The 15,775-nt window shown below is 33.3% G+C and overlaps 1 protein-coding gene across 34 annotated transcripts in view; it reads left to right on the top strand.

Moving 5' to 3' along the window:
- The window catches only part of STPG2 (sperm tail PG-rich repeat containing 2), a 531,130-nt gene that overhangs the window by 371,637 nt on the left and 143,718 nt on the right, over nucleotides 1-15,775 (top strand). The window contains exons 13-14 of one of the 34 annotated variants that reach the window (XM_072810725.1): nucleotides 9,921-9,970; nucleotides 11,780-11,931. The exons of 31 other annotated variants lie outside the window; for them this stretch is intronic. In XM_072810725.1, the coding sequence (XP_072666826.1) occupies nucleotides 9,921-9,970; nucleotides 11,780-11,792 (63 nt within the window). In that variant the 3' untranslated portion in view covers nucleotides 11,793-11,931. Of the gene's footprint in view, nucleotides 1-9,920; nucleotides 9,971-11,779; nucleotides 11,973-15,775 lie in introns of those variants that run through there. 2 more of the 34 variants (XM_072810723.1, XM_072810726.1) reach the window with 2 other exon arrangements.

Here is a 15,775-nt window from a genome sequence, read left to right as displayed (position 1 = left end):
AGCAGTTCAGAAATAGAGAATTAAGGTAATGGCTCTATTCCTTGTTATTAACTGACCACAAGTAAAATGATTTCGTCCCATTTAGTAAGTCACTTCAAATTTGCAATGACCTCCATGAAAACCAGTTACATTTTTTTTTTATTTTTCTAGAAAATGTTTTATCATTAAAATGGGCATAAAGTATTTTTACATCTTCAATTCTGAGAAACTGATAAAATAATTTAACATCTCTATGTGTTTTGCTATAATTCTATTTATGGATCAAAAATTATCACAGATATATCAAAATATCAAAATAATATCAAAAGCATATTTTATATCTTATATACTTTGCCAAATGCTATTTTCATAAATTTTATCAATATTTCCTAAAAATAAATATATTAATATATTTTCACAAATATGTGATATTAAATATATTAGTGTATTTTTCATTTTTCACAACTACTTTGTTGATATATCCTAGATATTCAATAAATAAACTACCAGGAATTAGTGTATTACATTAGCGCATCCCATTCTTTTTTTTTTTTTTTAAAGATTTTATTTATTTATTCATGAGAGACCGACAGAGAGAGGGAGAGACAGGCAGAGGGAGAAGCAGGGAGCCTGATACGGGACTCCATCCCATGAGCCTGGGATCACGACCTGAGCTGAAGGCAGATGCTAAACCACTGAGCCATCCAGGTTCCCCCCTATTCTTATTTTTATACCAAATTGCAGTTTATATTTTTCTAAAAATACTCTACAAGCAGATACCAATTTAAAATCTATGGATCTATTTATGTTGAGCAGCAAAAGTCACAGGCACATAATGGTCATTTGTCAATATTGCCAATAAGATAATTTGGAGAGAAATCAGGATTATGACTTATTGACCATAGCATAAATAGATTAAATACTAAATAAAATCTCTTTAAGTTAAATACTAAATAAAATAAAAAAGAAAGAATAGGTATTATTATTTTACCAACATAATCATGCTTTGTTTTTAAAAGACTATACCCGTAACTTTCTTGTGTCTTATTTACTCCTACAATGATGAAAGTGATTTATAACTAAAGACTTAAAAGGAAAGATATATACTAGTTGTCATTTCATCCCTTAATATCCACAAATATTACTGATTTGTGAGGAAAATACGAAATAAAGCAATGTGATGAATTGTTTAGATGTCAGTGAGTTTCTTTTGTTATTATAGTACTATAGGGTATCTGTATGTGTGTTCAAAATATTTTCCTTTTTTTTTTCATTTAGACATATAAAAGTAAGAAGTGAGTTTTAGATTTTAAAAAATCTCTTTATATACCCATTCTTGTGTCACAGCCTACGATTATGTGAAATGGATAATAGTAAAAGTTATAATGAATTAGAAAATTAGATATAATTATTTCCTATTTTTTCCTTCATATTAGTTCTAAGATGCTCTGTTCTAGATACATAATAGAAATACCAAAATAGAACTGACAGATAATGAACATCCATGAGTATACATATATATTTGTGTGTATGTGTGTATATACACTTGTGCTATGATGCATCATGAATATTGAAAAATTGATTCACATGATTAACGTCAGTTAGAAGTAGAATTATTTTGGGACACCTGGGTTGCTCAGTGGTTGAGCGCCTTTCTTGGGCTAAGGGCGTGATCTCGGCCAGGCATGGAATCCCCCATCAGGTTCCCTGCAGGGAGCCTGCTTCTTCCTCTGCCTATGTCGCTGCCTCTCTCTCGTAGTCTCTCATGAATAAATACATGTTTTAAAAAAGTCATACATTGATATTCCATAATTAAATTCTCAATGTGATAACTAGGTAAATCTAGAAAAGATACAATAACACAAACCTTGAAATGTAAATGGATGACATCATTGAATAATTTATAAAATAGAAAGACTAAGGAGGTGAATTTGCCACTTCAGATTCTAAATGAAATTTCAAAGTTACATTAAAAAAATGTAGTTTTGGGTCCTGACAACTGAGAAATCACAGAAATTGCTTAATAATGTATAGGAATGTGATAAAATGTATACTTGTTAAAAATTTTCTCATTTCATATGACAAATCCATATGTATGCAACATGATTTAAATATTGAGTTATATGTATATAAAATTATAACATCATTAATAATATTTTCTTAAATATTCACGATAAATATCTGTATGTATATGTCTATATGTCTGTTTACCTAATCTACCTGCCTGCCTATCTATCTATTGATCTGTCTACCTATCTACCTACCTATCCACATGCCTTTAAATATAATTAAAACAGTGGCTGGCATATATCCAATAAATTGTTGTTGAATGAATAATTGATAATTCTTTCTTCACTGGCATTTTTGCACTATATTATTGCTACAGGCATTGATCCTATTCCACATTCCCTTCTAGACTTGAGCACACTAAACACCAGCTCTGTCTCTCTGCATCTTTATATTGTCATTCTTGAACACAGTGCCTAGTACAAACATTTTTTGTTGGCTCATATTAGTTATGATATAACTTTATAAAAGATATTGGTTTCTGTGAGTCAATAAATGTGTAACATTCTGTCCTTGAAAACTGAATATTTTGTGTGTGCATTGCATTTCAGAGGAAGGATTTAAGATTATAAAAATATCATATTGACACATGTAAGTAAAGCATTGGGTCATATTAGGTAATTTGATTTTATACTTAAATTATGAGTAAATATCAATACAAATTTATGATTTTATTAGGATTTTTTATTCTTATTATGAATATTAACTGGTATTTAGTCTTTATTATATTTTGGTAGTTCATCTTTCCAATGTGGCCATCATCTAATCTATTTACTCTTCCCATGCCAGTGGGAAGCTCAGAAATAAAAAAAACAATAAAGATATTAAACTTTCTGTGAAATTTTAGTAAAACTAAAAACCAAAATATGCTCTTATTGCTTGTATATTTTAAGCTTAACAGTGATTTAACAATGGAATGGGATTTATTGTCATAAAAATGGTGTCTTGGTTTTAATTAACTTTTTTGATAGGGGTACAAATCAAAGAGTCAATAAGGGAAGATGGATTTTGTTGTTCTTGAATGGCTAGATTAAAATAAGGACTATTCTAATGTTATCTCCTTGGACAATGTGATGTATTTATGTGATATATTTGTTAGTATAAATCTGATTTGGGGATAAGCTTTTACATATAATGAAAAGTATCTATTCAAGATAGGACTTGTCTGATGTTTCTGTCTTTCATTAAAACATTTCATCTATCTTTTTTATTTCTATTATAAATTGAAGAACAGCAAAGAAAAAATAGTCTACTTTTCTCATAGCACATAGCCTTGCATTGTCAGAAATGTCACAGGTTAATGGTACAGCTCAGCTCCATTCATCTTATGCTGACAACTCAACCAACCTAGCACAATCTAGCAAAAACATTCTTCTTAGACCAGGTGACATTCTCAGCCTTTGTTCTTTTAATATGGTAGCCATGAGAGCATTTAGTGTACAAACTTTGTACAGAAACTTTTTTCTTTAGATTTCTTCAATATTTTCATAGACAAAAATTTTTAGAATTTAAAAATCATTTCTCAAATATAAATATAGAATACTCTTACTTTCAACTAAACTGAAGATTATCTACAAACTATATTTTTAAAATTTTTATCATTTGAAAACTGTAAAAAAAAACCCACAGAATACATTTGTAATTTTCTAACTTTTTGATTGCATAAACATAGTTATAATTTAATACTAAATAGTTAAAGTTAATGCCAGGATTGATAGGTCTTGTAAGCATTGTCTAGATACCGTGGTAAATGAGTCAGAGTATTTTTGAGGAATTCTCACTGTGTTGATAGATATTTAAACAATTTATGATACTTGAATATTTCTAAACCTATTTCTTTGTTATGACTTTGATATTGAATAATAAAATATTCAATGTGCCTTCTCTGAAAATGTAATAATCATATTAAAATAGCAACTGTAATACTTCTTTAGTTTTGATTGCTCAGTTTTGATAAGATATATTTTTCCCTTTGTAATAGAAAATCAATTTTTTAAAAAGGGCAAACAGTATTTTGGTTTTAGGAACAAAATACACATAAATATATGTGTATATCTTGCTGTCATTTTCAGAGCAGTTTTTTCATTTTTTAAATAAAGAATGCAGTCCAAATGTGTCTCTCTTGACTGATCACAAAAGCATAAACACTTGTCACATTCTATCTTCATTGTTTTTATATGGTCAATTTTATAAGTTCTCTTATTTAATTTTTCTTACTCATCATGTAGTCTGTTAACTCTGAAGACCCTGAGTTTTTTAAAATAAATTTTATAATGTTATTTTTTTTGTATTTTATAAGATTTTTTAGGATTAATAAGGCAGAAATTATTAGCCATCCTTGATTTTGAATAAGATATGACCTTCTCTGATAGAGCATTTTCTCATAACTGTAACATTTTTACACTGTCCTTAACTATTTTTATATTTTTGCTTTAAATCCATTATTTTTACAGAGAAAAAGATATTTTTGCTGAAGGAGAAATGTGTTTTATATATATCTGAATTTCAGATTAGTATTCTAATAAAATGTGAGCAGGATGTAATTGTGATTTAAATGCATGCATAAATAAGAGATGCTAGATAATTTATTTTCTATAATTAAAGAAAAATCAAAAGAATATAACATTGGGCCAAGCAGTATATTCAGTTTTCAAATACAGTATGGTAATTGATGTCGTTTTCAAAAAATTGAAGTGGGCAGCCCGAGTGGCTCAGTGGTTTAGTGCCGCATTCAGCCCAGGGCTTAATCCTGGAGACCCGGGATCAAGTCCAACGTCGGGCTCCCTACATGGAGCCTGCTTCTCCCTCTGCCTGTGTCTCTGCCTCTGTCTCTCTCTGTGTGTCTCTCATGAATAAATAAATCTTAAAAAAATAAAAAAAAATTGAACTGGTTTTGTCCTTACTGAATTGTAGCTAATGGTACTTTAACACAGTGGAAGTTGTATGGAGTCGTTAAAGTTGCTTCAGATATTCTCTTGAGAGTATAGTATATAGTATAGTAAAGTAAGATAACCACAGTTTTTAAATTTCAGAATTAATAGTAACTCTAAGATGAATCAATTCAAATAGAGCTTCTTCTGTGCTTTTTCTGTTTTCGGTGAATCTAAGCATTATTTTGTATTTTTTTTAATTTTTATTTATTTATGATAGTCACACACAGAGAGAGAGAGAGAGGCAGAGACATAAGCAGACGGTGAAGCAGGCTCCATGTACCGGGAGCCCGATGTGGGATTTGATCCCGGGTCTCCAGAATCACGCCCTGGGCCAAAGGCAGGCACTAAACCTCTGCGCCATCCAGGGATCCCTATTTTGTAGTTTTGCAGCAAAATTTATGTATCACACTGTATCATCATTTTGTGTTTTTGGATTTGGCCAATGTATTTCATTACTATTTTGCATTGATAAATTGAATTAGTTTTGTCTGGAAAATGTTTGCATATTTATATGCAATATAGACTAACATCTGGTGCTTAACATGTAGAGAATTATTAATTTATTTCATAACAACTCAATTAATGTCAGGGAAGATTGATTCATTGTCTGATTAACAGTTTGATATTGTCTGTGGATTAATAGGCACATCAGCTCCACATGCAGTTTTTCAACGTTTCTGTGCTTTTACAAATTCTATTTCACTTACAAAATTTCCTTTTATTTTGGTTATGTTAATGATTATTCTCATCTTGTTTATTTGGCAGTCCTAATCCTTTCATTCTGTTAGTCCTGTCATATTTCAAAGTGTTGAAGGTAATCTCAGATCTTACAGACAAATATGTATTATTTTGTATCCAAATTTGTCTGTAGTCTTTTCAAGATCACTGCTTCTTGGAACCATTCTGCTTTTTCAGATATTCATTCAAACAAAATTTGTGGAATACCTACTTGGTACAAATTAATAGGCTCATGAATTCATTGTATTGGCTTAAATCATTCTTGAAAATTTTTTCTGTTGTTAAAGTGTTCAAGATTTAGAGTTAAGTGCTAGAACAAAGCCATTTTTTCCCATTATCTTTGTTTTTCTTCTCAAGGACTCTGTCAAACTTTCTGTTGTTTTTTTTTTAATACAGTTTTTTATCTCAACAATTGCCAGCAATATATTCAAATAGCAAAAATGGTAAAACAACCTCCAACATTTTCCTTTTTATGCTATTAATGAGAGTCATTGATTACATGTGCCCTTTGCTCAGATGTATTACTGATGGTACTTTCATAAAGTAGTTTGTCTTCTTATAAAAAATTTAGATTTTAAATAATTACCTGGCTCACGGTGCCTGGGTGGCTCATTTGGTGCAGCATCTGCCTTCTGCTTAAGACGTGATCCCAAGGTCCTGGGATCGAGTGCCACATCGAGCTCCTGCTCAGTGGGGAACCTGCTTCTCCCTCTTCTGCTCCCCCTGCTTGTAGTCTCTCTCTCTCAAGTAAATAAATAAAATCTTAAACAAACAAACAAACATAAATAAATAAATAAATATCTGGCTCTTTCAATAGCACATGTTACTGATGGTTTTCAAGGTTTATTATTGTTGTTGTTGTTACTATGACTGTCATGACCTTGTGACTCTAAATTTATTTTTTAATCCCCTGCAGTCTATGCTATTCATGGTTTACATACTGAACTACAGTTTATACATAAATATGGGAGATCAAAATCAGATAATATTGTGATACTTGAAGATAAAAACGTCAGTTACAGACAAAATATTTCCAAAGTCTTTTCTTTGGAAGAGCAGTTGGGATTGCTCAGAATACAGTATAGATTCTGGCTTTCAGAAAAAAAAAAATTAATCGAACTTTAATTTTTTAAAGATTTTTAAATTTTTAAAATTTATTTAGGGGGAGGGAGGGTGGGGGAGAGGAAGAGAGAGAGAGAGAATCTTGAGCAGCCTTCTCACTGAGCACAGAGCCTGACACAGGGCTTGATCCCATGCCCCTGAGACAATGACCTGAGCCAAAATCAGGAGTTAGTTGTTCAACCAACTGAGCCACCCAGGCGCCCCCAGCAAAAAATTTAATCCAGAAGCAACTTGGGGGATCCCTGGGTGGCGCAGCGGTTTGGCGCTTGCCTTTGGCCCAGGGCGCGATCCTGGAGACCCGGGATCGAATCCCACGTCGGGCTCCCGGTGCATGGAGCCTGCTTCTCCCTCTGCCTGTGTCTCTGCCTCTCTCTCTCTCTCTGTGACTATGACTATCATAAATAAATTAAAAAAAAAAAAAAAAAAAAAAAAAAACAGAAGCAACTTGGCCATTACAATGCACTAATAATATTTTATGTACTAAGAACAAAAACTATACCACCAGTTTTACTATAGTCCTTCAATGATTTATTGCCTAAGAGATTTTATTTATCCAGATATGCCACTGGGAATAACAACCAAGTTCACATATGCACATATGGTAATAACTGAATCCTGATATCTGTTTGTCTAGTAGTAGTTGTAAGATAAATCCATATTTCAGATATATTAAAATGTGAAAAATACATTTCTTAGAATAGATGAAATACAGTAATGCATATGAAGTGCTAAGCACAGTTCTGGACCAACAGTTAATAAAATATTAGTGTATTATTATTGAAAAATAGGAAACACAAATTGGATGTGTATTTGACTTTTCTTGTTGCAAACTTTAAATTTAGTTTTGTTAATATTTATTAAGGATGTTTGCAAAAATCTAGACTTGTCAACCAGAAGTGTGTAGTTTAAGTTATTCATCCTGCCTGGCACAGCTTTACATTTGAGTTGCTAAATGGCTGCTGAAAAATAGACCCGTGCGTGCAATTTACCATCTATCTTAAAAGGGAGATCTTAAAATGTCTTATTGAACCTTGCCAGGTTCTTATTGATAATCCTGCTAAAATCAGGAGCCATATCTATTAATAAAGAGTTCTCAAGAATGGTGTTTCTCTCACTATAGTATACACTGTGGAAAACAAAACATATATGTGTAAATAATTCTGTCCTTTAAATATTTTATTATGTAACATAAAAAGAAAGAGGAAAACTATTTTTGTAAATATTTGGCTAATTATAGAATGTCTCTCAGTATGCATGTACAAGAAAATGTTTCAAGATACTCTATATTGTGTTCTATATTCTATCTTACCTAAGAGTTTCAGAAAGGCACAAGTCTCCTCACAGCAATACTTTTCTTTCTAATTTAGCTTAAGGAGGTTAAGTATCCTAGCTTAAATAAATGGATTAATATAGAAAAATTACTTTCCAGTTTCATTTTTTAAAACAATTTTGGTACACTAGATGCCCTACTAAAATAAATATTTTTCATATTTTTAGGATTCCATATTGAACAGGGATTTGCAATGAATCTCAAGGGGATGAAACTTTAACACCTAGAATATTGAGTGGTTCCCTTAAATGTTTTGACTTAGTGGTAGGATACTTTCCTATGTTCTTAAAATCCTCAAATATGGGTTTTTTAATTTAGCATATAATCATACTCATATTTTTAACTTTATAAATTTGATGAATTTAAAGCTGTGAGGTAAAAGAAAATGAAAAAGGAAGATGAGAAAAAGAAAGAAGAGGAATCCAACATCTTTGATTAAAAATAAATTTATTTGGAAATGTTGAGACCTTTATTGGCTATTACAGTTTTTAGGAAATTCCAAATGAATGAGACAGATCTTGCACTGGTGAGGGTCAGAGTTAAAAAAAGAGACACCCGTGTCCTGACTATTCACTAGCATAAATTATGACCTAGCACAGGTGTGTACAAAGAGCAGATGAGTACTCAGATTTAGACGATACCAATTCTGTTTTGCCGAGAGCACCAAAGAGTTAATTAAGGAAGACTCCACAGAGAGGTAATAGTTTCTGAACCTTGAAGAATAGGAATTTGTGAGACTGATAAAGAGGGAGAATGTATTTAGGATAGCAATAGAAATGATAAAGTGTGAAAGAGCACACATTGTTGGGAATTGCAAGTAATTTAATAATAGGGCTAGATAGGGCCAGGGTCATTATCGTATATCTGGGTCAATTTTACTTAAAGATTTTTGGGAAAAAAGTTCATACGATTTTTCTGATAGTAATTGAAAAAATTATTTTATGTCAAGCCAAACATAAGTATGTCATGGAATGGAGAATAGCATTTATGAATTTCAAATAAATTGTACACCTGGGAATGACCACTTTGTCCATATGATTAACCTCAGACCCTGCAAGTAGAGTTGAACTTTTCTCGGCAGTTATAGATACTTTGCCATCAGACTTTAAGAATATAAATTGAGGTGATAAGAAGTCATTTCCCAAGTATTATAAAAATCATCTCTTTACCCAGAGTCAGGAATATCCGTGGGAAACATTTTGGAGAACGGTGTCTAGAGAGTGTCTGCAAATGGCTTAAAGGGTCATGTTTCACACTACTTGTAGACTTGCTCCATGAAGCCACAGAAGGTCATTACTCTAATCATCTTCATTCCAGCTAGGTAGAAGGAGAACAGAAATTCAGAGCCAGAGAGATTCCTCTTCACACACATCTTTGCCATTTATCTTTCATCTGAGAGAGTATAGCATGAAGACCACAATTAGCCACAAGAAGGTCTGAGAAAAAAGCTGCAGTCACAGCTTTGAGTTCACGCAGAAAGGTGAAACATATCTGGGGTGGATAGCTTGCGTGCAGTCACCTCTAATGATGCAATGACATGAATTCTCAATTGGATCATTTTATCTGAATCATAAAACACCTATTTAGTACAACCAAATTCATTCAAGTATACCTGCCACTATTACCATTTTCCCTAGTAAAATGTATCGAGCTGCATTTTCTAAGGTGTCTATTGTATTAGTTTGCTCAGGTTACAATAGTAAAATACCACAAATTGCATGACTTAAACAACAGAAATTTATTTCTTGCAGTCCTGGAGGCTGGAAGTCCAAAATCAGGGTTCCAGCCAACTCAGATTCTGGTGAGTGCTCCCTTCCTAGTTTGCAGATGGCCACCTTCTCACCATGTCCTCATGTACCATTTTCCTAATGTGTACACATGATGATAAAGGGATTAATCTCTCTCTTCCTCTTCTAAAGATGTCACTCCTATGATTTAGGGCTTTTGACTTCATTTAAATTTTTAGTTACCGCCTAAAGACCCCATGTCCAAATACAGTTGCCTTGGATGTTAGGGCTTCAACATATGAACTAGAAGGGGGCACAATTCAGCCCATAGAACCTATATTTCATTGCCTTTACTGTTCTAGAATGTATTTCTTCCCCTATTTCCCCATAACTACTCTAATGCCTGTGTTTTAAACTCCATCTTTAGTGGGGGAAAATATCTGCACTTAAATTAGCCACTCTAAGGAATTCTTGAGAATAGAAAGGACATCTTTTAAGTCTTATGATAAACCAACTAAATAAAAACAACCTTTCTGGGAATAAAATAAGAAACCAAAACATTGGGGCATTGTCTTTTCTTACTCATTACATTTTTATAGCACTGCATAATTATAGATTCGTGCTCAAAAATACTTTCTTTGAAAACTCAGCCACACATATCACAAAGACGGGAATTTTCCTTCGACTTCTACAATCTTTCTTTCAATAAATATTTATTAAGACATTTAATATGCCAATTATCATCGCAAGTATTGAAAATACAACTTTAAAACCTGCCTTTACAGAGCTTAAAGTCTAGTGGGCGTAATGGAATGTGAACCGGAAATTACAATCATGTGATGAAGACTGATGTAAAAAGTACAAGGCACTCTGGGAGTATTTAGAAAGGACACAAGAGCAGAATTTTAGGGGGTCATGAAAGGCTTCTTCGAATGGTTGACAGCTCCTGAAGGAGAAGTAGTTAGCCTGGAAGTCATACATGCACATGCATTTTGGGTGTTGGAAAGAAGATGATGTGGTAACATTGTCCAGCCAGGGAGGGTCCTGGGAGTGAGAAAGAGCATGCGAATCATGTCAAAATCTCATCTTCCTGTCGATCTTCAAGCCAAAACATGTAATTGCCCTCTAGTGACTATCACATCATGTATAAATTCTTCAAAACTTTAAAACCTTCTGTGATCATAGAACTGTGAATAGTTTGGTGTTTTATTCTATTGGAAGCTGACAAGTTAGCTGGCCACTGTTTAGAGGCTGGCAGAAGATAGGAGACACCTGCATCTGAGACATAGACATTTTATTATTTGTAGCAATAGTAGCAGCAAGAGTATCGGTTTTTGCAACATTTCCCCAAGACGAATTCCTTAAGGGTGGTATGGAGAAGCCCAGATGATACGTGCACACGCAGTGTATAGGATTACGTGAGAGGAATATGAAACTTAGAGAATTTGAATATAAGATGGAGTAAGCCTCCTTGAACTTTGCACAAGAAGGAAACATTATCTTTATTTCACTGAACAGTAAATAAGCTTGTCCTTTGCTCTGGAACAATATACTTACTGGTTCAAAGCTGTTCAATCTACAAACATGCTTGAAAAGTTAGTTAAAAACCATGAGTACCTCTACATGTGAGTTATGCAAGGGGCCCAAGGAGAATTGCTTCTCAGTTATTTTAAGACCTTCTACAACCTTGGTTTTTTAAAAATATGCAACCTTATTTTCTTTTTATTCCCCCCAAAATGTTCTGTTTTAAATCAGTTTCCCTGACTCAACACCCCCTGCTTTCCTTCTACTTAGCTATAAGCTAATAAAATGAACAGATCCAAACAAAGCTTCTCTTCTCTGTGTCAGGAACTGCACACAATCTGGGTCTTCTGTACTTGCAGGGTTCCATGTTAGCCTGTCACTGTATCATGGATGATGGGAGAAAAACATGAGACTCCTGCATCAGTGAGAAACGACTTTACTACTCCCAGCAAAAGCAGAAGCAGAAGCCAGAGCTCCATATTCATTTTTATTCATTTTCACGTTCCCCATGTAGCATGGAGAGAGAGGCCTGCCAAATTTAGCAAATAAAAAATATAGAATACCCAATTAAATTTGAATTTTAGTTAAATGTTTTTCATTGTACATATGTGTCATGCAATATTTGAGTCACACTTACATGAAACAGAACATCCCCTGTTTATCCAAAATTCAAATTTCACTGGACGTCCTGTATTTTATCTGGCAATTATACAGGTGGGCTAGAGAAGGCCCGCGATGGACACCTGCATATCCAGTGGGCTGTGTTACAGATGAGAAAGCCAGAGCTTGGGATATCTATCACTAGTTTGCTTTTGCAGTGAATGGAAGTAAGCCTATTCTTTGGGAAGAGATGTTACATCATTCCTTAATATTGTTCCATGTAAAACAAAACGAAACAAAGATCTAGAAAATGGACCAGGTAAGGAGTGATCAAAACCTTGCATTTTTTGTCTACTCAGCAAGAGTGTGCGGGAATCCTCAGGGCCTACAGTGGATTGTTTCCTGCAACATTCAGAAGTCCGTAACAGAAACTAGCCTTAATTCCCATCTAAAAGACTCTATTTGGATATAGCAGTATAACTTTTTTTATTTGTATTTTTAGTATTTGGTCCCACCTAGCTTTGTCTTTGGATTTGCTTTATGATCTTAGTGAGGCCAGAGATGTGTCCTACTTTTTCTTTTCTTAGTATTTCACAGCATCTTTTATAATGTTCATAAATAGATGCTACTTACCAAGGTCTTTTCATATAATTGAATATAACTTATACCTTTCGGATAAATAGCTCTTAGCTTTTACATTTTTAAGGATAATAGTAAACAAAGAATAAATTCTTTGGGAAAATATTTATCTGAATCTATGTGAGAAAAGTGGTTTTTAGCCAGAAGCACATTGTCTCAATTTCTGCACTATAATAAATAACAAATTTCTCTTTTGCTCTCCTGTGCTTCTAATTATGTAATATCTTTTGATATTATTCTTTATATATCTTGGCATGTGCAAGCTTTCTCAGATATAAGGTTGTATAACTTTATGAACTTTGGGAGGTTACCATAATGGTAAAGCCTCTAGATAGAATTTCAAGATGGCATCCAGGCACTGCTTCTCTATATTTCCTCTTAGACAAAATGAGAGGGCTTTCCATTTGAATTTTGAGAAAATCATATGCTATTTGATCCTTAGGTCAAATATACATATAAAAATACACACACACGCAGTTTGACTTTTTTCCATATCCCATCATTTACCACTATTTGAAGCATATAGCAGTGAGGTAATCAGTACTTTTTTATCCTGACAAAAAGGAATATGTGCAGGTTTGGGGCAGGTGAGAAGAAGCATCTGTGATCAATGGAAGAAATAAAAATAAGAACAGATGGCTCCTTAGTTATGTCCTGTGTCAAGTTACATGCCACTTTTCTATTGATTATTGTAAATAACTTAGTAATGAATCATAATGCTATGTTCTCTATCTCTCATATGTATGAAGATAAAAATTTAGGCCCCACTTACATATATATATATATATATATATATATATATATATATATATATATATATAAAACACCACTCTGTGGTTGGATGTCAAATAAGAACTCATAATAATAAAAAGCTTACTAGTAATGGGCACCATGGCTGCTCTTCCACTTACCTAACAACAAATAGGAATGTGAAATACACAGTAAAACGGCCACCACAGCACAAGTCCTCAAATTGATTTTAGCAAGAAAGCTCCTTCTAGTGAATGCAAACCACTTGATTAACAAGAAAATGGCATTTTATTGAAAAACACAGGGCATCCTATAATCATGTGTTTATACTCAGGTCACCCATTTGGATGATATTAAAATTTTATGGTTGAGCTGTTCTCTGAATGAGCTGGTATCCTGAAAGCATTCATTTATTCAAGGTTTATCATACCCTGAAATATTTTACATTCTTAATGAATTAAAAGCACTCTGTTCCTGTATGTATTACCTATTGCTATATATTGAAGGATCCAAATGTTTAATGGCTTAAAAAAATTTTTTTTTTATCTCTAATGGTTTTGTGGGCTGACTTGGTTTGGCTGGGCAGTTCTCAGTTGGGGTCTCCCATTTAGAGGAAATAAGATGTGAACTGGAGTTGGCATCATCTAAAGGCTTGACAGAGATGGATGTTGAGGAAGGATCACTCATGACTAGAAGTTGTTGCTGGCTTCTCCCAGTGGCAACTGGGTTTCTAGAGGGAGCTTTCCATGAAGAAGTGTTCTAAGAGATACAGGCAAAAGCTGTAAGCATCTGACCTAGCTTTGGAAGTCCCAAAATATCCCTTCTGCCACATTCTCTTGGTAAGACAAGTCACAAATCTCAGTCTAGGTTCAAGGGCCAGGGGAATTAGATTTCAATTCTTGATGGAGGAATAGCAAAAGTACATTGCAGAATAGTGTGTTAGACACTCTTTGGAAAATATTTTCTTTTTTTTTTTTTTAAGATTTCTTTATTTATTCATGAGACACACACACACAGAGGCAGAGACACAGGCAGAGGGAGAAACAGGCTCTTCACAGGGAGCCCGATTTGGGACCTTATCCCGGATCCTGGGATCATGCCCTGAGCCAAAGGCAGACACTTAACCACTGAGCCTCCCAGGCGTCCTGTGGAAAATATTTTCTGCCATAGTTTCTTAGAGGGCTACTTAACTGGGCTTTGGGCTTGGTAAGCAAGTTGGATTTTTATACTAAAAATTACTTTAGCAATACTAATTAGAGAAAACTGAATAATAATAAAGACTTCTCTAACCACCAGTCTTGTAAACTATGATGTGGTATCATCATAGTCTAATATAGATTTCCACAGTTTCCAGAATGCATGTCTCCTGTTGCTACTCTGGCATTCTTTCTTAATACTACCTGAACTATATCCACTGTTGGTATCTAATTCATACTTCCCCTTCCCAAGGTCAGCTTGCTAGTGTATCTCTTTCTTTAAAGCCTAAAAGCATTTCCGTGGAATTCCTATTAATAGGGCATATCCCCACTCTGTCTAGTTCTCCAGTTAAAGAAAAAGTGCAAAAGAGATTTTGGTTGAGGTAGGGAGGATTATCTCTGCTTTACCCCTAAATGATCTTCATCAGATCTATGAAAGCCAATTATCTTAAGTATATAATTTAATAAAATGTTTGCAATGCAAATGAATCTTCCAGAAAAGTACCCTTGCATTTTCTGTCAAATACTAATCCCTTATATGTATCATGGAGATATCACAGCTTCTAATTCCTAATCTTTAACTTGGTCACAAGAATAACTTATTTCTAATCTGAACTACATGTTTTTCATATGAGATCAGAAGTCAGAAACTTAAATCATAATCCTAAATCAATTAACATATATGTACTGTTTTTGAGATGGGGATAGTGATACTTCTTTCCACATTTGTGTACCAGTTTATGCCAGATATTGAGAATACAGCTTTGAAAAAATGAACACAAATCTTTGCCCTCATGAATCTTGCATTCTAAAAGAGGAATTAAGCTTAAGTTACTTATATTACATATTATTGTATATATTGTATATTACATATTATTATGTTACATATTATTGTAAGCTAAATGCAACCTCAGTAAGGAAAGGAATGGGATCAGTCTCACTACAAGAATATAAGGAATTTGTTTGAAATTTTTCTGAAAACAAAACATTGAATGGACATTATATCATCATGACTTTTTAAGATACCTTCATATTTCTCTATGGTTTTTAAGTTAAATATATATACACACACATCTGCATACATTTTATCTAAATAATCTCCCTATCCTATAATATGTTATAATGTGAATATGAAATAATTTGTCTAGTAAGTTTTATAAACCAAAATAT

Source organism: Canis lupus, chromosome 33 (assembly GCF_048164855.1).
Source record: "Canis lupus baileyi chromosome 33, mCanLup2.hap1, whole genome shotgun sequence".
NCBI classification, from domain to species: Eukaryota; Metazoa; Chordata; class Mammalia; order Carnivora; family Canidae; genus Canis; species Canis lupus.
This window is presented reverse-complemented; position numbering and strand designations above follow the sequence as displayed.